Genomic DNA, 25,887 nt, shown 5'->3' on the forward strand with positions numbered 1-25,887 from the left:
TTGTAGACTACATTTCTTGACATTCCCTGGCCCATTTAGGTTATTCTTAATGTTTCTGATATTTTAATATTAATTTAATTCTAACGGACGTGCTGTCTCCTTGGTTACTGATGAAGTCAGCAAGGAGTCGGGTGTGAAGACGTAGAAGGAAATAGCATGTTGGTGCCAATGGTACGTTATCAAGACAGTATGAAATGACCAAGTCTTTGACCTAAAACATCAAGGTCAATAGCTACTAATAACTTAAGGTACTGCAATAGAAGGACTATCCTGGTGTTTCACCGAATAAATTACTTAAAATATCAGTACAATTTTACCAAACTATTCACTGTTCCAGCAGTGTTTCTCGCTCTTATCACAATTCTCATTCATTTGGTACTAATTACATCACATCCCTGCTGCTTCACCATTTTCTCATTGTCTCTTTTAAGATTCTTAACTCTGTCACTGCCGTTTTCTCCTAATACAGAGCTGCAAAGTTAAAGCATTATGCAAATTAGCTGTTTTAGATTCTTGAGTTGTAACTAATCTTTCCATTAAACATGAACCTCAAAATTAAATTGTATTAGGGTTGATCAACAGTCCTCCTGTATCAGAAAATGAATATGTAGTGTGCTTTATTGCTAATAAATATTGCCAGCTCCATAATTTTCTCCTTCTTACTGTGAACTTAGAAAATGAAGTCTAATTTTTCAATACAAAATTTACTGGAAATTGTAATCACAACCTAGCTAATGTTAAAACATAGCTTCCTCGTTTGTAAAGTGTTTTCAAAAACAATTCATACAAGTTAAACAAGTACACTTTTGACAATTTGGAATTAAATTAAACACAATTCCAAACAATCTAAAGCAACACTCACACTCACTTCCAGGTGAGGCAACACTTCACCTGTGAGTCGACTGGGGTGATATACTGCGTCAGGTGCTCCCGATGTGGCCTTTTATATATTGGCGAGACCCGACGCAGACTGGGAGACCGCTTTGCTGAACATCTACGCTCTGTCCGCCAGAGAAAGCAGGATCTCCCAGTGGCCACACATTTTAATTCCACATCCCATTCCCATTCTAACGTGTGTCCACGGCCTCCTCTACTGTAAAGATGAAGCCACACTCAGGTTGGAGGAACAACACCTTATATTCCATCTGGGTAGCCTCCAACCTGATGGCATGAACATCGACTTCTCTAACTTCTGCTAAGGCCCCACCTCCCCCTCGTACCCCATCTGTTACTTATTTTCATGCACACATTCTTTCTCTCACTCTCCTTTTTCTCCCTCTGTCCCTCTGAATATACCTCTTGCCCATCCTCTGGGTCCCCCCCCCTTGTCTTTCTTCCCCGGACCTCCTGTCCCATGATCCTCTCGTATCCCCTTTTGCCCATCACCTGTCCAGCTCTTGGCTCTATCTCTCCCCCTCCTGTCTTCTCCTATCATTTTGGATCTCCCCCTCCCCCTCCAACTTTCAATCCCTTACTCACTCTTCCTTCAGTTAGTCCTGACGAAGGGTCTTGGCCTGAAACGTCGACTGCACCTCTTCCTACAGATGCTGCCTGGCCTGCTGCATTCACCAGCAACTTTGATGTGTGTTACTCACACACAATGCTGGGAGAACTTATCAAGCCAGGCAGCAGCCATCTACAGAGGGGACTAGACAGTGAACATTTTGGGCTGAGACCCTTCATCAGGGCTGATGATGGGTCTCAGCCCAAACTGCTGATGTCGACTGTTCATTCCCCTCCATAGATGCTGCCCAGCATTTTGTACGTGGTGCTCGATATTATCAGCAGCTACAGAATCTCCTTATGTCGAACAAATCTAAACTCACTGAGATCAAATGAGATCATAATTATTTGTATATTCATCTACAACAGAAACATGAACCATTCTCTGATTTGCTGACTTTCAATTTGAAAACTTTTTTGCTTATTAGAGTATTTGTCATTTTTTTCTTCCCTAGATGAGTCTTGCACATTTAATAATTTAAACTCAAATCCATGCTGAAAATATAGACTTTAAAATTAATTATGATACTGTATAAAGAACACCAGCTCCAAATGATGACTACACTAAAGAAAATAAATCTAACAAATAAATAAATGAAAAGTTTAATTATTTCCATCATTTTATTGACAATTTGAAAAAAAAAGTTAGGAGTGCTTCACAGTCTTATGTTCAATGATATGACAGGAACATTTCAAATAAATCATTACATAAAACTTAAGATTTCAAACATTGTTTCAAATGACAGCTGAGTGCAATAGTACATTAAATCCCTGATACCATACTTTGTCACGGAAGTATGTCCTTTTGATCTGATTTGGTAATCTATTTAATACTAGTGAAGACAGTTACACATTTACATCTTAATTATGCTTTATGACACTATTGTGGACAGTGAGTTGTTCTGTAACACTGGTTACAATGGAAAAGTACAAATCTACACTTAATAAATTGCTTAAGTGTCTAACATTAGAAATGCAGCTGTTTATATCAATGGCTAGATTACATTGGCACCAAGATCTTTGATTGGAATGGAACATTTTTGCTATTTATCATTCGGATGGCAAACATGTTAACATCAACTTATAATTACATAAATAAAAAACACAATAATTTGAAATTCTCTTAGAAATACTATAACCTATTGTAATGGCTGCTGCATCTCTAGAAATTTAAACATTTAAAGCAAATGTTTTTGAAAGGCAGATCATACAGTTTTTTGATGTAATTTGATTCAGAGTCCCTTATCGTAGCTCCCAGAAGCCCTTAACTGATTACATATCATAATGGAAATAGTTAATTTACTAGTAATCCAGAGCATGGGACCAACAATCCATTGACATGAATTCAAATCACAGCAGGTCTTCTGTGGAACACACACAAAATGCTGGAGGAACTCAGCAGGCCAGGCAGCATCTATGGAAAAGAGTAAACAGTCGACATTTCGGGCCAAGAGCCTTCATCAGGATCCTAACGAAGGGTCTCGGCCCGAAACGTCGATTGTTTATTCTTTTCCACAGATGCTGCCTGGCCTGCTGAGTTCCTCCAGCATTTTATGCGTGTTGCTTGGATTTCCAGCATCTGCAGATTTTCTCTTGTATAGGTCTTCTGTAGAATTTAAACATAGTCAAGTAACTGCTCAGAAATCACATTTTAAAACAAAGCTAGCCTTAATAAAGGTAACCAACAAATTACTGGATTGATGAAAAAAATATGACCGGGTCCATTTACACCATTCAGTGAAAGGAATCTGCTGTCCTACTTGTGACTACTGAACCATAGCCTCTGAACTGGCACAATCAGCCACTCAAAGGTGTTATAAACTCTTTACTTCTGTTGTACTTTTCCCTGGTTACCTCCGCAGGCAGTGAGAACCCACATATTTAGGCAGACTATCAGCAACAATTAACAAGGTGTTTTGTGCTATCAACCTATGTATACTGGATGCGAAAAACAAACTATAAATGAAGAAAATAATGAGACAAAAAAAATCTAAATGGTGGAAAGAAGATGTAAAGATATGAGAAAATTCTGCAATAGACTGGAAGTGAGAAGCACTGACAAGAAAATAACTTAAGATCCACAAATCTCCTCAAAAGCCTCAAAACACCTGCATATTGCTCCAGAATTAACATCAAATTTTATAATTTTTTGATGTCCATTAAAGTTGTTCGAAGCCCAGAAGCCAACAGTAACATGGTGGGGATAATTCATTAAACATGGAACAAACCAATAGGGAAAATACAAATAAAGGAAGGGGTTTACATAACAAATAAAAACATGGAAAGTATTAATGAAGCAACAAATAACAAATCATGGTAAAAGTCAATGATTCATTATACAAAGATTTGTTTTTCCAGAAATGTTGGGGCCATATCTGCTTAACAGTATCTATTTACCATATATACAGTTTTAATAAAAAGTATTGCTCAGGCAACAAACTTACTAAGAGCAGGAATGCAAGTGCAGACTCAGACCCTTTTAATTCTGCACTAAGTGTTAACAGATATATTTAAAAAAACAATAACTTGGTGCCAGAGGGAAGTTGAATACATTTCATAATAAAATATTATAATTAATCTTCTCTTTTAAAAATAGTATTCTGCAAAATTTTCCCTAGGTGGCACTATCTACTAAAAAATAGCCATTAGTATCTACAAACTTGGAAATGCAATGGAAATGAGGTTAAAGATATGTTTACTTTTAATAATCCTACCACAGGATAACTCTAAAACTGTTTCCTTTCACATTTATAATTGTCCCTCTGTAACAATAATCCATCTACATCCCCCAGATCAACTGAAGGAACAGATGATTCAGCCCATTTGCTTTAGATTCTCTACACTACCAAGGAAGAAAGGATGTTCCAAAACTCCAAAGTATTTCTAAATTGTTAATTACTGAATATCATTACCCTAGGGGGTGCTGAAATTCAAGTTAGCTTTGGTTTGGACACTGTACTATGAGGCATGGCATCTGTGCAAAAGAGATTCCAGTTTCCAAACACTTTCTTTACAACAACAGTCATGCAAGAGTTTGATGGGTGCAATAAAGATTTCCACCTAATATTTGGATTACTTTCAACAGGAATTTCACATCCTGCATTTACTCATTTATTATAATAGGGGAATCCAATTCTAAATCTAAGAGTGCGATTGGTTATTATCAGTAGGAGCTCTCTCCCAACATAAACTAACCACTATTATAAGTATCTTTCTCTTCACTCATGAACAGAATGTTGGATTTTTTTCTCCCTTTTATAAAATAGCTGATATTTTAGCAGTGTTTAAAGGACTGTTTATTTCAGGTCCAAAAAATAATGTTCTAAAAGGCAGCAGCTTGATCTTCAGCAACTGGCATGTAACAGTAGAAGCCTCACATTGTCTGGTCAATAGAGCTTTGTTGAAGGCTGACACTTGTCAACACTGGACATCACCCAGAGATCATCCAGCAAGAGCTCGCTGATAAATCAGGCCAGTTAACTTACACTTTTTTTGTTTCATTTGAGATGATAGTAGTGGAAGTAACATGTTCCCTTAGCTTAAAACGCACTTCAATTAGACCATGATTTTCTTCTTAAATGCATATTGCAGAGCTGATATCTTTTTGACAGGGTGACTGGAGCTATACTCTATGTATCCAAGTATTATAAATAATTAAAAAATACTAGGGCAGAATGCTAGCAGTTTTCATTAAGTTCAATCCAATTGTTGCTGAAGGGTAAAGTCATAGAGGCTTATCAATTACAGCAACACCTAGAAGGAAAAGAAACAATTCAATGTAAAGACATTACTAATTCTGAAAAAAAATTGGTATCAATAAGTAACCTGAACAATGTTTCTTAATCATTTTAGCACAGTCTGGAAACCATATACTTGGAAATGTGAATACCAAATGAAAATAGATTTAAAATAGAATTGTTACTGTTGAACAATAGAAGGTTGCACACACTTGTTTGTAAATTATTTGGAAAATACAAAATGAAAACTAGCATGGAATCCAAAGCATAAATTGCCTTTGCAGATAAATCAAACTTAAAATGGTTTACCCAGTGCTGGCTTGCAGCTACTCCATATGGTCTATTCATCAGGCAGAACCACCTCCCTCATTGCTTTTCTTCCCCAACTTTCTTCAGCCCAAACAGACTTTCAAACATACACTTCTCTCTTGCAATCCACTACCCAAATTGTATTCTGAGCACCACAATGTATCAATTGTAATCTGACTCTTGCATCCCTGATCTCAATGTGGTGTTTGTAAACCTTACTCATCGTGTTTTAATTGTCAACAAGATGTTGTTAACACCCCTTAAGGATGAGTACATATATTTTAACGTGAACATTGAAGTTAATAATTGGATCTGTATAATTTTACATGTTTTAATAATCATGATAATATTACTTTTCAATCATCCAAAGGATATTAATATGTATTCTTCATTTTAAAACAGAAGGAATAGTGTCTTTGGCCTGTTCAGATATTCAAAGGGATGGTATGTGCTGTGATGTATTAAATTTTGTAAAATATTAGAGTAAAGTCTGAACAGTTGCAAGTGACACTTTAACTCTTTCGTAAGCTCGCAGCATGTAAAGTGTCTATACAAGTTAAACACTGGAGGTTTGTTAAATGTTTGCTGATAGCAGCTCTATTTTTTCTGGCCTCCAGCACCAGTGGCATCAGAATGTCTGTCGACGAACACATGGGTTGTTTGAATGAAAGAAACCATGCTGAGTTAGTGGCATAAGAACAGAGATCAGAGTTTGTCTGTCTGTGTGTGTCTCGTAATGCTTGAGGAGTGAATCCCAATTTACTGAGGCACCTTTCCCTCGGGACATCACCTGGACAGGGGATCACAATCAGTGCCGAGGACAGATGTTCAGGTGCCATTACACATGTCGTGTCAAGGCTTTTCTATCCTATACAAAACCTTTGACCTTGTGAATGGCAGAATTTTGTTATTTGAGGCTCGCACAAAGCTAGCACATATCTTTTCAAATGGCATATAAAAGGGGTGATTGATAAGTTCGTGGCCTAAGGTTGAAGGAGTCAATTTTAGAAAACCTAACACATTTAATTTTCAACATAATCCCCTCCTACATTTACACACTTAGTCCAGGGTCATGGAGCATATGGATCCCTTCTTTGTAGAAGTCTGCGTCTTGTACCTCCAGAAAGTGGTCTACAGCAGGGGTAATTGATAAGTTTGTAAGGAGATGAGTTATTAATTTCAAACTTCCCGCATTTTTATTCAAAGAGTTGAAATGCACGTGCATGTAACGAGAGCTGTATAACTCCTGTCCTTCTATCTTAGGCCACGAACTTATCAATAACCCCTGCTGTGGACCACTTCTGGAGGTCCAAGACGCCGACGTTTACAAAGAAGGAATCCATATGCTCCACGACCGCTGGACTAAGTGTGTAAATGTAGGAAAAATAAATGTGCTAGGTTTTCTAACATTGACTCCTTCTACCTTAGGCCACGAACGTATCAATCACCCCTCATAGACTCCTTAGATCACAGATACTTAAAACATTCTTCTTATTCAAGATCATATACTTTTATGTCCACTCGTTAAGTAACATCAACTCTAACACTGAAGTGATGCAACATAGTTTTGTACATGATGGTGATATACACCACTCTAACCAGAATGGTCCTAGCTACACATCTGCCATTATGTTACCTGCATAGCTTCTTCCAGTGCTCATATTGGTTGGTAGTAGTGTCCATTTGTCTGTAACAGAGTTATAAAATTCCACAGATGCTAAATTACACGAACCATCGTCCCCTCCAATGACATACAAAAATCCATTTACAGCACATACACCTGTAAGACATATCAAAAAAACTTCAAATTAGATTAAAGCACATTTCCTTTTTAGGCTAAAGATAAAATATAAATATAGATACCTACCTGCATTCCTCCGACACATATTCATGTCTGCCACTTGCCTCCAAGTGTTTGTGGACGGATCATACACTTCTACACTTTTCCTCACCAAAGGTCCATCATGACCTCCTGTTGCATATAACTGACCATTTAGCACACCAACCCCTGCAACAAACACAAAAAGTCATTAAACTAGTCACTTTTTTTCCCTCTACAAAATATACCATGGTCAAACCAGTCAGTAAAATATTAACTTATCTGAAGATTTCTTTGTATAAAGTTAAGAAACAATGTTTCCTCCCATTTTATTAGGTACAAACGATGTCATTATTTTGAGCCTCGGCTGTATTCCCCTTGCTCCAGTTTACCTCCCCATACTCCATCAGTAGCTCCTTAGATACCACCCAAGTGATCACTTCTCATGAGAGCTTGATAAATTACTATAAGCTAATTTCAGTGACATTTCCTTTGCAGCACTGCTAACCAGAGATCTAGGAGTAGTTTTTCTTCTCTCCAGCCCACCAATCAGAGGCTAACTCCAGCACCTGCCATGACTTCAACTACTCTGTATAGTTTACCTGGAATACTCCTGCTGTGGATAACTTAGTTTCATACTGTTGAATGAATTGCACAAATAAATTTTAATTTGTTCACACTAAAAAGACAAGACAGCTGAAAGTATGGTTAAGTAGCTAGTGCAAGAGGAAGGGCTTCAGGTATTTGAGTCACTGGGATCACTTCCAGGGCACGACTGCTCTATACAAGTTGCATCTACACCCTATCCTCGTTATATGCGTCTTCAGACAATGCGGATTCACAGTTATGCGAGGAACCTATTTCTATCAACTTCTCACTATATGCGTCCAAAATTCACAGTCATGCGAGGAGCATTGCTTTCCCGCCAATACAAGTCACGTGCGCACGCCTCACAGTCTCACTGTTGGGACGAGAAGCACCGCTTTCCAGCCAATACAAGTCACGTGCGCACGTCTCACAGTCTCACTCCCGCCAGTCTCGCATTGGTTTTGGCAACGTGCAGATGTGCGATCTTGCACTCTTAAACTGTTGTTCTTTTTACAAACATACCTACAGTGCACTGAATTTATGCTTGAAATATTTAACTATGCCTCCTAAGCATCCGATGTCGAGTCCTGGGCTATCAGCCAAGCGGCAGAGAACCACTTTTAAAAAAGTTGGAAATTATAAACAGGGTGGCGTCAGGTGAAGGTAACACAGCTCTGGGACGCTACTTCGGCCTGGGTGAGTCCACGATATAGAAAAATGCTGAGAAAATAAAAAGTGCAGTGTGTAGTCGCGCTGATACGCAACGAGTGAAAGCAACACACTGAGTTGAGCAGGGTCTGGTTGAACTGTTTACTGTTTCAATCCGCACACGCTTAAGTGCCCGCTCCCAGCATCCCCCACTCTTTGCAGGGCGGAAGAGACCTCGGCTTCCGGGCCGAGGTCTGCCTCACACTCAGAGCCCTCTCAGTTGCCGCTGGCTGCGGGCTCGACCGCGACTGCTGGAGCCGGTTCGCTTGCTGCGTGGGCGAGCCGCCACATGACAACCCCCCTCCGCGGCCCCCCCCCAGAACCGGAGCTAGGAGGTGCAGAGTCCACAGCCTGCACACTGCCAGTTCTTTAGGTGGCCGACCTCGACGTCGTGGGAGTGGCACCACAACCAGGCGTTCAAGGTCTAGATGTGCCGGTTTGAGACGGTCAATGGTAAAAGTCTCTTCACGACTGCCGATGTCGAGAACGCAGGTCATCCCATTATGGCGCACCACTTTGTAGGGTCCTTCGTATGGTCGCTGCAGAGGTGGTCTGTGCGTGCCTCGGCGAACGAAAACATACTTGCTCCGTTGTAGCTCCTTGGGCACGAAAGAGGGTGTTGTTCCACGATGGGATGTCGGGACTGGGGCAAGTGTTCCAAGCCGCTCCCGGAGTTTAGTTAGGACCGCCGTAGGTGTGTCCTCCCGGCCACGGGGTGCTGGCACAAACTCACTGGGAACTGTGAGCGGAGCACCGTAAACAAGTTCGGCCGATGATGTGGCCAGGTCCTCCTTGGGTGCCGTGCAGATACCAAGCAGCACCCAGGGGAGTTCGTTCACCCAGTCTGGTCCTCGGAGGCATGCCATCAGGGCTGACTTCAAGTGCCTGTGGAAACGTTCCACCAGGCCGTTGGACTGCGGGTGGTAAGCAGTCGTTTGGTGGAGCTGGGTTCCGAGGAGTTGTGCCAGCGCAGACCACAAAGCCGATGTGAACTGCACACCCCTGTCTGAAGTGACGTGGGCTGGGAGTCCGAACCGTGTCACCCAGGTGGTAATCAGGGCTCTGGCGCACGTCTCCGTGGCCGTGTCAGCGAGTGGGATAGCTTCCGGCCATCTCGTGAACCTGTCCACCATGGTAAACAGGTATCCTGCTCCTCTGGAAACCAGCAGTGGGCCAACGATGTCCACGTGGACATGTCCAAACCTCCTATGTGTCGGCTGGAAGGGTTGCAGTGGGGCCCTCATGTGCCTCTGGATTTTGGAGGTTTGACAGTGCGTGCATGTCCTGGCCCAGTACCCGACCTGCTTGCGTAGGCCGTGCCACACAAACCTGTCTGCGATCAGCCGGATGGAAGGGTGGGCTAAACCGTGCAAGGCGTCGAAAACGCGGCGCCTCCAAGCAGTCGGGACAATGGGCCGAGGTTGCCCGCTGGACACATCGCAAAGGAGCTCATTACCTTCGGGCCCAATGGGTATGTCTTCAAGGCGGAGTCCTGAGACTGCGGTTCGGTATGCCAGCATCTCGCTGTCCAGTCGTTGCGCCTTAGCTAACGCCACATAATCCACCCCCAGAGACAGAGAGTGCACTGATTGGACAGAGGTGTGTGACAGCATGTCAGCTACCACGTTGTTCTTCCCGGAGATGTGCGTGATCGTGGTGGTAAACTCCGAGATGTACGACAGGTGGTGTTGCTGGCGGCCCGACCATGGGTCTGACACTTTGGCAAACACGAAAGTGAGGGGCTTGTGGCCTGTGAAGACCGTGAACTCCCTCCCTTCCAGGAAAAACCTGAAGTGCCGGATGGCATGGTACAGGGCCAGCAGCTCCCTGTTGAAAGCGCTGTACTTAAGTTCCGGGGGTCGTAGGTGCCGGCTGAAAAAAGCGAGCAGCTTCCACTGGCCTTCGATGAACTGCTCGAGCACGCTGCCAGCTGCCGCTTCGGAGGCATCCACAGTGAGGGCATCGACCCGGGGGTGGACCAGGAGGTGGCGTTTGCTAGCATGTTATTCGCTTGTTCAAAAGCTGCCGTCGCCTCCTCTGTCCAGGTGACCTCTTTGACCTCGCCGGACATCAAGCCGAAAAGGGGCCACATGATCCGGGCCGCTGAGGACAGGAAACGGTGATAAAAGTTAACCATCCCAACAAATTCCTGCAATCCTTTAACAGTGCTGGGTCTGGCGAATTGGCGGATGGCTTCAACTTTTGCCGGCAGGGGCACAGCTCCATGGCGATTGATCCGGTGTCCCAAGGAGTCGATGGCGGGTAGGCTGAACTGGCACTTGGCGGGGTTGATAGCCAGGCCGTAGTCGCTTAGGCCATGGTAGAGCAGGCGTAAATGTGCTGGATGTTCCTGGTGGGAGCGGCTGGCGATAAGTATGTCATCCAGGTAAATGAACAGAAAGTCCAGATCTCGCCCTACTACGTCCATTAGGAGCTGGAACGTCTGCGCCGCGTTTTTGAGCCCAAACAGCATCCTGAGGAACTCGAACAGGCCAAAGGGGGTAATGAGGGCCGTCTTGGGTACATCGTCCAGGGTGGACTGGGTTGATACCCTCGGACCAGGTCAATCTTCGAAAAGATGCGCGCCCCGCCCAGGCCGTAAGGTCCTGGATGTGTGGTACTGGATAGCGATCAGACATGGTGACATCGTTCAGCCTCCTATAGTCGCCGCACGGTCTCCCCCCTCCCGTGGACTTGGGCACCATATGGAGTGGGGAGGCCCACGGGCTGTCGGAATGCCGCACAATCCCCATCTCCTCCATCTTCTTGAATTCTTCTTTCGCGGGGTGGAACTTGTCGGGCGGTAGCCTGCGGGCCCAGGCGGGAAGGGGAGGTCCCTGTGTGGGGATGTGGTGCATCATGGCGTGCTTGGGGTCTGTTGAGGAAAACTGCGGCGTGATGATTCGATAACACTCTGGCGAACTCGCTGCTGGAAAAAGTGATGGAGTCCAGGTGCAGGGCCGGTAACCTGGCCTCACCAAGGGAGAAAGACTGGAATGTCTTCACATCGACCAACCGTCATCCCTTCAAATCCACGAGCAGGCAGTGCGCGCGGAGGAACTCCACACCCAGCAATGGCTGTGATACTGCGGCCAGCGTAAATGTCCATGTAAAGCGGCTGGAACCGAACTGCAAGGGGATGGTTCTTGTGCTGTAGGTGCGGATGGTGCTGCTGTTGACTGCCGTAAGTTCCGGTCCTGTTCTTCTAGTTCGGGTATCGTGGCTCGAGGTGGGGTAGGACACTGATTTCCGCCCCCGTGTCCACCAGGAATCTATGCCTGGAGTGCTTGTCCCAAACGTAGAGGAGGCCATCATGGTGACCAGCCGCCGTAGACATCAGCGACGGCTGGTCCTGGCGTTTTCCTGGAACGAGCATGGCGGTCGGCAGCGGCAGGCCCTGGAACCCCAACTTTGATGATAAAAACACCAAGACTCAGAAGTCGTGCCGTCCCTTGGCATGGGTGTTACGTGCTCCGCTGCTGAGGTGTGGGAGGACTGGACTTTTGGCCGTGCCACAGCACTAATTTCAATGGTGGTTCTGTCATTTTGTTTGGTGCACCAAAGCACGTCCGCAGGGCAGCCACCCTGCACGGGTCTCTGAAGTCTTCATCTGCTAGCAGGAGGTGGATGTCTTCTGGCATTTGCTCCAAGAAGATCTGTTCAAAAAGCAGGCAAGGCTTATGGCCGTCTGCCAGTGCTAGCATGTCGCTCATCAGGGCTGATGGCGCATGGTTGCTCAGGCCATCCACTTGCAGTTTGCAGCGGAAGAGGCCAAATGTGCGGATTAACAGGGCCTTGAGTGCCTCGTACCTGTCTGTTGCCAGGGGCTGATGCAGAAAGTCAATAACGCGGCCCGCTGTCTCCTGGTCAAGGATGCTCACCACGTAGTAATACCTGGTGGCGTCTGAGACAATTTGCCTGACCTGAAACTGGGCCTCTGCTTGCTCGAACCAGACCGGGGGTTGAGTGGTCCAGAAAGTTGGCAGTTTAAGGGAAACTGCATTCTGCAGAGTCGAGTCGTTCATGCTGGGTCCAAATGCCATTCGACCGTCGGGGTCACCAATGTGGTCGCGCTGATATGCAACGAGTGAAAGCAACACACTGAGTCGAGCAGGGTCTGGTTGAACTGTTTATTGTTTAAATCGCACACGCTTAAGTCCCCACTCCCAGCATCCCCCGCTCTTTGCGGGGCGGAAGAGATGTCAGCTTCCGGGCCGAAGTCTGCCCCGCACTCAGAGCCCTCTCGGTTGCCGCTGGCTGCAGGCTCGCCTGCGACTGCTGGAGCCGGTTCACTTGCCGTGTGGGCGAGCCACCACAAGTGATTGATTCATCACAAGTGTCTTCAAAGATTGTTACCAAACTGCGTAACCTGATTATGACAAAAATGGAGAAAATGTTTATGCATTGAGCATGAAACAAAGAAAAAAACAACACTTAGTTCCGACCATCTTCGTGTGAAAGCTTTGGACATTTATGGTCGCCTTTGTTCAGAGGCTAGTGAGGAAGTGTCAAGTGATATTGTTAGCTTTAATGCAAGTAGGGGATGGATTTCTAAGTTTGTTAATCGTCACAGGCTTCACAACTTAACTGTGCGTGGCAAGCAAGCCAGCACGAAGTTGCTGAACGCTACCCTGTGCAGTTGTGGGCTTTGATAGCTGAGTTAGGCATCACACCAAAGCAGGTGTTTAATGCAGACGAGACCGGGCTTTTTTGGAAACGAATGCCGAAACGCTCTTACATAAGTAAGGATGAAAAAACTACATCAGGTTTCAAGGCAGCAAAGGATAGATTGACTTTGCTTATGTGTTCCAATGCTGAAGGAGACTGTAAGATGAAGCCTCTCATAGTTTACCATTCACTAATCCCCCGTGCTCTTAAGGGTTTGAGTAAGAATATGCTTCCTGTCCACTGGGCAGCTAACAAGATTGGTTTGCTTATCATTTTGCTGTTGAGGCTGAACGCTCCTGCCAGGAACAGAATCTTGCCTTTAAAGTTCTTTTGTTGCTTGACAATGCACCAGCCCATCCTAAACATTTGGACAGCATTCATCTTAACATAACAGTCCGTTTCCTGCCACCTAATACAACATCGCTGATTCAACCACTCAACCAAGGTGTGATATCCACATTCAAGGCGTATTTTTTTTACGGCGAACGATCTCTCAGATACTGCAAGCAACAGACGATTTTGAAAATCCCGGGAGTTTACCAGTGGTGAGGGAATTGTGGAAGTCCTTCAACGTCAGACATGCCATCAACAACATTGATGACTCCTGGAAAGAGGTCAGGTCTTCCACTCTCAGTGGAGCGTGGAAATCAATTTGGGCAGAGTGTGTGCACACCCTCAAGGGGTTTCCTGCCTTCACTGCAGCTGTCCAGGATTGTGTGGCCTTGGGCCGTAAAATTGGTGGGGAAGGATTCTCAGATCTCGAGACTGCTGACTTGGTAGAACTCCTGCATTCTCACGATGAAGAATTAAGTGTGGATGACCTTCTGCGTTTAACTCAGACTGAAGGTGAGAACCATGAAGAAGAAAGCGTCGAGCTGCAGGTGAAGGATTTTACGGTGAAGCAACTGGCAGAATTTTTTAAGGTTGCGGAACACTTGGCGCAAATGGCGATGGACATGGACCCAAGTTTAGAACGGAGTCAGCATTTCAGTCATTCCCTGCAGTCAAGCCTTCTTCCCTACAAGCAAATTTATGCTGAAAAACAAAATGCTGCCAAGCAAACAACCCTCACCACTTTCTTCAAATGGGTGTCATCTCCTGCTGCTGATAGTACTGAGAGTTTTGTGAGTCTTCCTTCACCCCTTGCTGTCCGTGATGAACCTGACGACACACAACCATCCTCCTCATCCACGTAAAGCTGCCCGACACCACAAAAACCACTCATCTCCTGGAGCGAACATACCTGCTACTGTTGGTGAGTACTGTACTGTACACTCTAGTATGTTAACTTTCTATGATTTATTACATTGAATATTACCTTAAACTGATGAAATATAATACGAATATTACCTTATGGTACTGCTTTTGTGTCGTATTGATATGAAAATGTGAATAAATTACAGATAAAACATATTTAGGAAGCCTCCAGAACGCAACCCTATTTTCTCCATTTATATAATTATTCACATTATGCGTCGACCTCAAGGAATGTATCCCCCACATGTAACCAGGATAGGGTGTATACTGTAAGGGGACTAATATCATCCCAGGAAATTTACTTGTGCTGCTCAGGTAAGTTTAACCTAGGTAGGGAATTAGAATTATAGCATACAGTATATGTGTAAATTACAACAAGAAAGTCCAGTGAGCAGGACAGACAAGGATAGGTGGGGGAACACAAGAAGACTGTAGACTTAACTGCTTAGGCTTAGACTTGTCAGCTTTACTGACGAGTGGACAAAGTGGATCAACATATCAGATACTGCAATCCTGGAAATGTTTTGGGGGTTTAGTACAAATCCCAGAAACAGAAAGAAATGTTATTGCTAAAATTCTCTGGCTTTAGCTGGATAATTAAGTTTGAAAATAGTTTGTGCATGCACCTGGATGAAAAAGAGCCATTGAGGCAGAACAAACAAAACTGGATTGTTTTTTGTAATCACCATCATATTGAATGTCATTTGTAACTTTGAAAAGAGCTGTTTCCATATTGAGCCATAGGCAGAAAGTTTCTGGGAAAGATAAGAGACTTGATAAGATGGAAAGTTGGCAATGAATCTGACAAACACACAAGTGAGTGTGAGAGAAGAGTGTAGACAGAACAATCAATGAAGCCAGGGAAAGAACCAAAACTAAAATCACTAGGTATCACAGAACAACTGTAAACTAGATGTTTGACAGTCATCTTGGAAGAGACTCAAAACAATAAGGCTAAAGGCATGGAAAGGATTAAATTAAAAAAAAACATGCATTTTTTTTTGGATTTAATCATTTTATTGTAAATGTCATCTTTTTGAAAAAAAAATCACAACAAAATTAACTGCAATGTGACTCACATTGCAATATACAGAATAAATGAAGTAGAGAAAGCATGAAAAGCCCTCCAAGCGGACTTGTGTCTTGTGTGGATAGTGCACCTCTCAAACTCTGTTAAAATGATTAACACAGCCATTGACAAGAACAATTCGTTTGTCTTCAGGTACAATTTTGCACAGTAGCTTGTGCACAATGCTTCTGCTTAGTTTCCCTTGACTGTCCATATTACTTGCCAGGGATCCCATCCGTAAATTCATTCACTCTGAAGTTTACTTTAAAGTCGTCACCTTAGATCTTGCAACTATTTCATTGATGAAACTGTTATATTCTGTGCCAGCACCTCGGACTTCAAACTGCTTTACCTGTTTTTCAGACAGGTCACAAATGGGCAATGCTTTGATGCTTGATAGAAAATCAGCAATGATTCTTTCACCATCCTGTTTTTCTTGACGAGATTTCTTGGCCAATGGTCCTTCCTCAGAATCTTCAGTCTTCCCTATATTCTGGAACTCCTCAAGCTCCAGGGCTTTGTCCTTGGCATGCATTATTTTCAAGCACAATTTCTATAACTGCTCCTTGAATTAACAAGGAATAGTTAGAAAACTATGCTTTAATAATTCCTAACAAATATAAGGTTATATAGGATCAATTTAGTTTAAAAATAAAGTTCTCAGTCTAGTACTTTGAAAGATCAAGTCAGTTCAGTCTCAAAATACAAGTGGGAAGGTACAAAGTTTGGCAAATAATAATCTTTTCAAAAAGAAACATTCAAACCTGCACCACTGCGACGTGTACTCATATCTGAAACGTACGTCCATTCGTTGTTGACTGGATTATATGCTTCAACAGTACTAAGACACTGGCGTGATGCTCCATCATAACCACCTACTGCATACAATCTGCCTGGGGAGACAGAAAGAGAATTATCAATCAAATGCGCGTGCAACAAAAGACCACAAGATATAGGAGCAGAAGCAGGCCATTCCGCCCATCAAATCTGCTCCATGATTCAATCATGGCTGATCCAATTCTTTCAGTCATCCCAACTCCCCTGCCTTCTCCCCATACCCTTTGATGCCCTGGCTAATCAAGAACCTATGTATCTCTGCCTTAAATGCACCCAATAACTTGGCCTCCACAGCCACTCGTGGCAACAAATTCCACAGATGTACCACCCTCTGACTGAAGTAGTTTCTCTGCATCTCTGTTTTAAATGGACGTCCTTCAATCGATCTAAATGGACATCCTTCAATCAACATCTGGAACAGTGTTAAATATTATCTCATTTAATTCTGATAGTCCAAAAGATGAGGAAAGGATTAAGAAGTTAGAGGAGACAGAGAGAAATACACAGATGAAGAGATTTAACATATATGGATGCTTGCACACTGAATCCAATTTGAAATGAGTTCAAATTCAATTACTCCTCCCCTCCCAACCAGCAAAACAGCAAAGTCAACAGAGATGTCTACATTAAAAACATTCATAAAGCCATGTACTTTTAATAATGTTTCTGGTTTCACATAGCACGAATCAAAGATAGACTGGTTGCAAAAATAGGGATTTCTGAACAATGCAGCTCTCAGTACTGTCTCATCAGTGTTTCAATTATAACAGGCTAATTACGTCCCTTGTGAAAATTTATAGTCTGACACATAATTCACATGAGCTTTTCTTGTGATAATATTCCCGCAACTAAAGGAAGTTATTTCGATTTTCAAAAAAGTAAATTGAAACAGCTTTTGACATGTACGTTATGCAATTACAGTTTTTATTACAACCATCTCCAGTTAAACTCTCACAGATGAACAATATGAAATCACATTAAAAAGAAAACATCCTTACAAATATATCTGGTACATAAAAAACTCATAATATGGGAGAGAATGGTTTCCTGTAGTCCGTTCGCCAGCTAAAAGGTGAAAGATAGTAGAGAACATGTGGAAATTGATATATTAAGAATGCAGAAGGCATCATGTTTTAAGAGAAAGGAATCTCAAACACAAAATTAAGAAATGCTTCCAGGTGAATACGCTGTTGGACATCCTCAAACATTAGATCAACCTTTGTGAAAACAACTTGCACTGGTTTTCTTCAAAGCATGCTCAAATGCAGTGCATGGTGAACTTTCCATTATTATACAGGTTGAAGCTTCTCCATGTGCATGCCAGTGAAAGAGTACCCAGAAAAGTCTTCATTAAAGAGAAGCATATACTTAGCATGCAACAGGAAAATGATAAGGGAAAAGGCCACACGATAACTTACAGCCATCAGGAGAACAGGCCCCTTAAAAAAACTGCAAAGAAAATAATATTTAAATAAACCAATCTTCTTAATATGCAACAAATGCATTCAATTACTTTTCATGTAAATAAACCAAATTTTTCCCCATTACAGAAATCACTACAAATGCATGAATATGCATTAGAAGGATTAAACTTTTTAAAAAGATCAGATCAGTTAGCTATACAAATTATTTTTTTCAAACTCAGAGGTTGGGACTCCAATATCTAGTCAATAAATGTACTTTGTGCTACAAATTATTTTAATGTCATTATTTTAATTGGTGGGTAACAGCTGGGACCAGCAATCCATTTAAAAACCTATAACGTTATTTTTTTTCTTACCTTCCACAACTCCAACCCCAACACTACTTCGTCTTGTGTTCATGGGTGCCACAAAAAACCATTCATTTATTTTGTAGTTATAAGCCTCCACTGATGATAACCCTGTTTAACAGGGAGAAAACAGTATATTACTTTCAGAACTAACAGTTAACACAAATGTAAAAAGGTAGGCCATCATTATTTCTTACCACACTGGACATTAATGAATGAGAATATATCAGGATTAAGAATGCTACTAAGTGAAATGAGATCAAACCTGTGACATTGGATTAAGTGGGAATCATATCCAAATCTTGTGCAGGGTCGCTTTAATGTCAGATGTCCAAAATCTTTCTTTTGATTAATAGTTTATTTTAATATTGTTCCTGAGGCACAAATACAATGACCTTGATGAAAGTTTAGATAAGTGGACAAACAAGAAGTCCTGTAAATACTGAGTTCAGATAAGATGTTTAATTGATGGCAAGCTAGGTGCTGTTTACTTGAGCTTTCAGCTCAGCCAATTCAACTATATATTTTAGCAGTCTTTGAAGATTGAAAAAGACTTGCTTCCATACTGATTCTGGGGTGATTAATGAAGCCAAAGTGAGACTTGCAGTTTATATCAAAGAGGCAGGAGGTGTCTGATGGGGCATTGGATTTCTTTAACCTCTTTCCAATTAGGAGCAGTGGCAAAGATGCATCCAGCAGGCTGCTATTGCACCAAGGGCCTTCACATTATTTTCCTTCTAAATATTTAATAAAAAATTATATATATTTTTGCAGAAGGTTGTTTGTACGTATATAGTACTATAATATACAAATAGCACAGGTTTGTCTAATTAAGATCACAATTAAATGGTTATATTTGCAAGTGAGACTACAATAGAGAGAAGGGGAAAGCAGTTATGTGTGGTACAGTAACATAGCGGTTAGCATAACACTTCGCATCACCGCCAGTCTGAGTTTAATTCCTGCCATTGTCTAAGGAGTTATATGTTCCCCTGTGACTGCATGTGTTTCTTCTAGGTGCTCTGGTTTCCTCCCACATTTCAAATGCTTAGTATTAGTAAATTAGTAGGTTAGTAAGTTGTGGGCATGCTATGTTGGCACTGGAAGCATGGCACTTGCGGGCATATGCTTGGACTGTGTTGGTCATTAAAGCAAACAATACATTTCACAGTACGTTTGATGTCTCTATGTACATCTTAAAATCTTTAAATCACAGACAATCCATTAAAGAGAAACGTGCACATATTTACTGTGTGCATGCACTAAATTTAATACATGGCATTTTAACCTTATCTGCAAACATTTAATCTACTTTGAAAATGCATACATACACACTATTGAGACAGCAAATAAAAGGCACAGGGTTGGTCTCAGGTATCAGGGAACTGAGTTTTTAAAGAAAAGATTAGATAAAGGGCATTGTTCTGTTAACGCTGGTAGAAATAAACACCAAGTTATTGGTGATATGCAGACATATGAACAATAAATCTTGAGGACCGGTAACTGAGGACTCTTCATAAATGACAAACTAAAATTAACTACATGACATCTTACAAGATCATCTGGAGCACAACTCTGAGGTAAACAAATACATCAGAACAGGGAATATAGAATAAACTATAGAAAAAGATTAAACAAGAACTTCAAGAATTCACAACCCTTGGAATAGGCTTTTGGACCAGCTAATTGAGAAGTCTCAAGAAAATTTATGTTCAAGTATATGTTTGGAGCAACTGTAGCTAGACTAAGTAAGTTGCTTCTCATCATCTGAGAAATGCACAATAACACAATTTGAATGACATTAGAGGTTCTTTTATACACTTTTACTGAAAGATATAATTGTACCTCCTGATTCTGGTTCCATAACTGTTCTAACCTGGCTAGAATATGCTGCATTTTATAAAAGCAAAACCCATTTGTCTGAACTTTGGTTAGTCACAATGAAACAACGGTGAGCTGGAGAAAAATTTCTAAGTGCGAGCTCCAGAAATGCTGGAAACAAGATCACCTCCAAGATTATAACACCGACAAACATTCAGCTAAGTCTTACCACAATGAACACAATTTCATTTATAAACATTTTTCATAATCTTAAGTCATAAAGCCTGAAGTCCCACACTACTAGGTTCAAGACATAACTTCCCATTAAACATTTGGTTCTTAAACCAACCAGCATAACCTTAATTGTTGCAACACTATGAACATTTTGATCACTTTAACCTAAAATGGGTTTTATTTTCCTTTATCCTAATTGTGTTCTTTCTTGCAAATTGGGTACAACTTGTTTTTCTTCCAAATGCTGTTTATATAGTTCGAAGTGCCTGTAACACTGCTTCAGTTAAGTTTTCATTGCGCCGTACTTGTACATATAATAACAAGCTTGACTTTAAGGTGTCTACTGTCAAAAAGTATTATGTGGTCATGATTGTAAGGAACAAAGGATATAGAGTAAATTCCTGCAAATAACAATATGATAAATAACCAAACAATAAACAGCACCCTACTAACCCCCATCCCCTCCACAACACACAATATCACTACCTGCACTTCTCCAAATTTTTTTTTCCCAAAATGCAATGCATATATTTGAAAATGCAGTTAGGCCTTTAACTTAACATTTCAGACCAAAGGCTGTTTCCTCTGCATCTGCACTCCAGTATTGCAGCTTATAGTCAGCTTAGATTTTCATGCTGTAGTTCTGAAGAAGGACCTGAATTCTCAAGTATCTGATTTAAAAGCAAGAGCAGGTGGCAGAAATTAAGTACTGTTAAGCAGGATTTACGCAGATATCCTAGTTAACTAAATGCTACAAAGAAATGAACTTCAGAAAAATGATTTTATGCCCGTTGCTATAAAGATCATCTGTAATTTTAACCATTAAAATAGCATTATAAAATGAAAATGGACTAAATAGGAATATCAAAATCTGTGATGATATTTCAAGGATAACCAGCTTTACCTGTACTTCCATCAAATCCACCCACAGCATAGAGGAGATCATTTAACACAGCTGCTCCAAGAGTACTACGTCTCTCCTGCATGCTGGCAATGGATGTCCACTGATCTTTTACTGCATCATAGACATCCACTGTCCGAACTCTCAAAGACCCATTAAATCCTCCTACAGCATAAACACGACCACTCATGAACACAACACCTGGGAAGGCAAAAAAATAAAACAGCAAATAAGACCATAAGACATAGGAGCAGAATTAGGTCATCTGGCTCATCGAGTCTGTTCCGCCATCCCTTTTTTCCCCTCCTCAGCCCCACTCCCCGTAACCTTTGATGCCATGTCCAATCAAAAACCGATCAAGCTCTGCCTTAAATACCCAACAACCTGACCTCCACGTTTGCCTGTGGTAATAAATTCCATAAATTCATCACCCTCTGGCTAAAGAAATTTCTCCACATCTGTTTTAAATGGACACCCTTCTATACTGAGGCTGTGCCCTCTTGTCCTAGACTCCCCACCATGGGAAACATCCTTTCCACATCTACTGTGTCTAGGCCTTTCAACATTCGAAAGGTTTCAATGAGATCCCCCTCACCCTTCTAAATTCCAGCAAGTACAGACCCAGAGCCACCAAACGTTCCTCATATGATAACCCTTTCATTTCCAGAATCATCCTTCTGAGCCTCCTTTGAACAGTCTCCAATGCTAGCACATCTTTTCTTAGACAAGGAGCTCAGAACTGTTCACAATACTCAAGGTGAGACCTCACCAGTGGCTTACCTCAGCAGCACATCCCTGCTCTTGTATTCTAGACCTCTTGAAATGATCGCTAACATTGCATTTACCTTCCCCACCACCGACTCTACCTGCAAGTTACCCTTTAGGGTGTTCTGCACAAGGACTCCCAGGTCCCTCTGCTTCTCAGATTCTGCATTTTCTCCCCATTTAGAAAATAGACTGCACATTTATTTCTACCACCAGGGTGCATGACCATGCATTTTCCAACATTGGATTTCATTTGCCACTCTCTTGCCCATTCTCCTAATCTGTCTAAGTTCTTCTGCCTCCTACCCTACCTTAATACTACCTGCCCCTCCACCAATTGTCATATCATCTGCAAACTTGGCAACAAAGCCATCTATTCCATCATCTAAATCATTGATATACAGCATAAAAAGAAGTGGTCCCAACACCGACCCCTGTGGAACACCACTAGTCACTGGCAGCCAACCAGAAAAGGGTCCTTTTATTCTCACTCACTGCCTCCTACCTATCAGCCACTGCTCTAACCATGCCAGTAACTTCCCTGTACCATGGGCTCTTAATTTGGTAAGCTGCCTCATGTGTGGCACCTTGTCAAAGGCCTTCTGAAGGTCCAGATATACAACATCCACTGCATCCCCTTTATCTATCCTACTTGTAACTTTCTCAAAGAATTCCATCAGGTTCATCAGGCAAGATTTTCCTTTAAGGAAACCATGCTGACTTTATCCTATCTTTTCCTGTGTCACAAAGTACTCCATAACCTCATCCTTAACAATTGACTCCAACATCTTCCCAACCACTGAGGTCAGGGTAACTCCTCTATAATTTGCTTCCTGCTGCCTTCCTCCTTTCTTAAAGAGTGGAGGGACATTGCAATTTTCCAGTCCTCTGGCACCAAGCCAGAGTCCAATGATTTTTGAAAGTCATTACTAATGCCTCCACAACCTCTACCAGTACCTCTTTCAGAACCCTAGGGTGCAGCTCATCCAGCCTGGGTGACTTTTGTACCCTTAGGTTTTTCAGCTTTTAGAGCACCTTCTCCCTTCTAATAGTAACTGCACTCACTTCTCTTCCCTCACTCCCTTCAACACCTGGCACATTGCTAGTGTCTTCCACAGTGAAGACTGATTCAAAATACTTATTTAGTTCATCTGCTACCTCCTTGTCCCCAGTTATTATTCCTCTGGCCTCAGTTCCTAGCAGTCCTATATCCATTCTTATCTCTCATTTATTTTTTTTTTACATACTTGGAAAAAGCTTTTACTATCCACTCTGATATTCATCTTTTCCCTCCTAACGATTCTTTTAGTTGCTCTCTGTAGGGTTTTAAAAGCTTCCCAATCCTCTGTCTTCCCACTAATTTTTGCTTTGTTGTATGCCCTCTCTTTTGCTTTTACATTAACTTTCCCTTCCCTTGTCAGCCATAGTTGTACTACTTTGCCATTTGAGTATTTCTTTGTTTTTGGAATACATCTATCCTGCACCTTCCTCATTTTTCATCGAAACACATGCCATTGCTTCTCTGCAGTCATCCCTGCCAGCATCCCCTTCCAATTTACTTTGGCCAACTCCTCTCTCATACCACTGTAATTTCCTTTACTCCACTGAAATACTGCTACATCAGACTTCACTTTCTGCCTATTAAATTTCAAGTTGAGCTCAATCATTTTGTGATCACTGCCTCTTATGGTTTTTTTTAAACCCTAAGCTCCCTAATCACCTCTGGTTCATTACATAACACCAAATCCAGTATAGCTGATCTCCCTAGTAGGCTCAACGACAAACTGCTCTAAAAATCCATCACTCTTGGGATCCATTTCCAACCTGATTTTCCCCAATCTACCTTCATGTTGAAATCTCCCATGACTATCATAACATTGCCCTTTTAACTGGCGTTTTCTATTTCCTGTTGTAATCTGTGGTCCACCTCTCAGCTATAGTTGGGAGGCCTATATAACTGCCATCAGGGTCCTTTTATCCTTTTACCCTTAACTCAACTCACAAGGATTCAACATCTTCCAATCCTATGTCATATCTTTCTGCTAATTTGATGCTACCCCCTCTACCGACCTTCCTATCCCTCCGATACAATATGTAACCTTCAGCTCCCTACTACAACCATCTTCAGCCACGATTCAGTGATGGCCACAACATCATAACCAACCATGTGTAATAGCGCAACCAGATCATCCACCTTATCTCTTATAATCCGTGCATTGAGTTATAACACTTTGAGTGGTGCATTTTCTACCTCTTTGATACTGCATCCCTAATGCACTGATACTCACCGTGCTAGCTGCAATTATATCGTATCATCAGCTTGCCCTCCCTGACTGTCTGACTGCATGCTATCTTTGCTTTTTTTTAAACCATCTATCCTATCCTGAGTTGCTTCACTCCGGTTCCCATCTCCCTACCAAATTAGCTTAAATCCTCCCTGATAGCTCTAACAAACCATCCCATGAGAATGTTCGTTCCTCTTGCATTCAGGTTCAACCCGTCACTCTTGAACAGGTCATACCTGCCCCAGAAGAGATCCCAATGATCCAAGAACCTGAAGCCCTGCCCTCTGCACCAGCTTCTCAGCCACACATTAACTTGCCAAATAAGGTGCAGAGTATAAAATACTGTAGTCTCTCTAAGCATTTTCAAGATATTGTAACTTATTTCATGTTCTCCATTTTTTCCTTTTAGTTCTGATTTTAACTTTTTTTTAAATTGTAAGAATAATGCATCCAGTGTTTTCTCAGCAGATTCATGCTATATCAGTACACAATGCAAGCTATTTTGTTCAATGAATTTTATTAGCAAACATACGCTTTAGAAATTTGGAATTACAGATAATTAAATAGCATTATACAAGTGCACAAATGAAGAGAAAGAAAAATACTTGCTCTTATATTGCGTTCCATTTCATTACAGAATTATTTACACTGTAGCACATGCAACCACTCAGTTTAAAGAATTGTCACTACAGGTATATGCAGAACCTTACGAGTAGACAGATAAATGATTGCACAACTAAGCCAAGTTTAGTTTATGAAATATAATTCTTATGGCATAGAAACAACTATTTAACCTAACAGATAAAAATGCTTTGTGACATTTAATCAAATTATTAATGTAATCATAATATTCAACTAAATTGAATTCGAGGATTACTTATAGTGAACATACTTACCTGCTCTACATCTTCTGGAAGGCAGCTCTGCTACTTGATTCCAACGATCCTCTTTGAAATCATAGCACTCCACACTTCGTATAGCTTTGGGTGCCTGACCACCAACTACAATCATAACCTGCAGTCAAGAACAAAATATCTGTGATATAATATAAAGTACTATAAAGCATTGATTTTTTTGAGTAGACAGAATATTTTATTGCAATAACTGCTATTTATGACAAAAATCAGAAACAGTTTTACTCAATACTAATTCATTTCACGTATTAAGCAGCCACACATCTAATCCATGGCCATCTAATCTTACTTAAATTATCGAAGATCCAATAGGCAATTTTTTACTAATATTACATCATAAATGTCAATCCTTCAAGTTTAATGCATCCATATTTATGTAAAATAATCATTATTAGAAGATCAATAACCAATATTCCTGCTTCACGAAACATGACCATTATTTTCCTTTTGCTTCCATCCTCCCCAATGTATTTCAACGGTTCTATTAACCCAGGTCAAACATGATAGGGTTAAATAAGATAAACAAGGAGAAGATATTACTACTAGCTGATTGTGCAATGACCAGCAGACAAAGATAAAAGCAGAGGGTCAAAAATACAGGGAGGAAGGGAGTGGGATGTGATCTCGAACTCACTGCCTACAAGGGTTGTGATGAGGCAGTCAGGGTTTTCTAAGGAAAGCTGAGAGCCATGTAAAATAAC

At 41.6% G+C, this 25,887-nt stretch overlaps 2 protein-coding genes across 7 annotated transcripts in view; one reads left to right on the top strand and one right to left on the bottom strand.

Annotated features, from left to right (window-relative positions):
• The first annotated feature begins 92 nt into the window (after positions 1-92).
• The window catches only part of LOC134349284 (uncharacterized), a 163,076-nt gene continuing 137,281 nt past the window's right edge, over positions 93-25,887 (top strand). The window contains exon 1 of the mRNA XM_063053358.1: positions 93-171. Within this exon, the coding sequence (XP_062909428.1) occupies positions 157-171 (15 nt within the window). The 5' untranslated portion in view covers positions 93-156. The remainder of the gene's footprint in view (positions 172-25,887) is intronic.
• The window catches only part of LOC134349282 (kelch-like protein 3), a 102,648-nt gene continuing 79,766 nt past the window's right edge, over positions 3,006-25,887 (bottom strand). For 4 of the 6 annotated variants that reach the window (XM_063053354.1, XM_063053351.1, XM_063053352.1 and 1 more), the window contains 7 exons: positions 25,169-25,286; positions 21,226-21,423; positions 18,276-18,377; positions 16,423-16,551; positions 7,417-7,557; positions 7,186-7,329; positions 3,030-5,256 (listed from right to left, as the gene is read on the bottom strand). In XM_063053354.1, coding sequence (XP_062909424.1) covers positions 5,228-5,256; positions 7,186-7,329; positions 7,417-7,557; positions 16,423-16,551; positions 18,276-18,377; positions 21,226-21,423; positions 25,169-25,286 — 861 coding nt within the window. In that variant the 3' untranslated portion in view covers positions 3,030-5,227. Of the gene's footprint in view, positions 5,257-7,185; positions 7,330-7,416; positions 7,558-16,422; positions 16,552-18,275; positions 18,378-21,225; positions 21,424-25,168; positions 25,287-25,887 lie in introns of all 6 variants that reach the window. The other 2 variants (XR_010018630.1, XM_063053355.1) reach the window with 2 other exon arrangements.

Source organism: Mobula hypostoma, chromosome 7, assembly GCF_963921235.1.
Source record: "Mobula hypostoma chromosome 7, sMobHyp1.1, whole genome shotgun sequence".
NCBI classification, from domain to species: Eukaryota; Metazoa; Chordata; class Chondrichthyes; order Myliobatiformes; family Myliobatidae; genus Mobula; species Mobula hypostoma.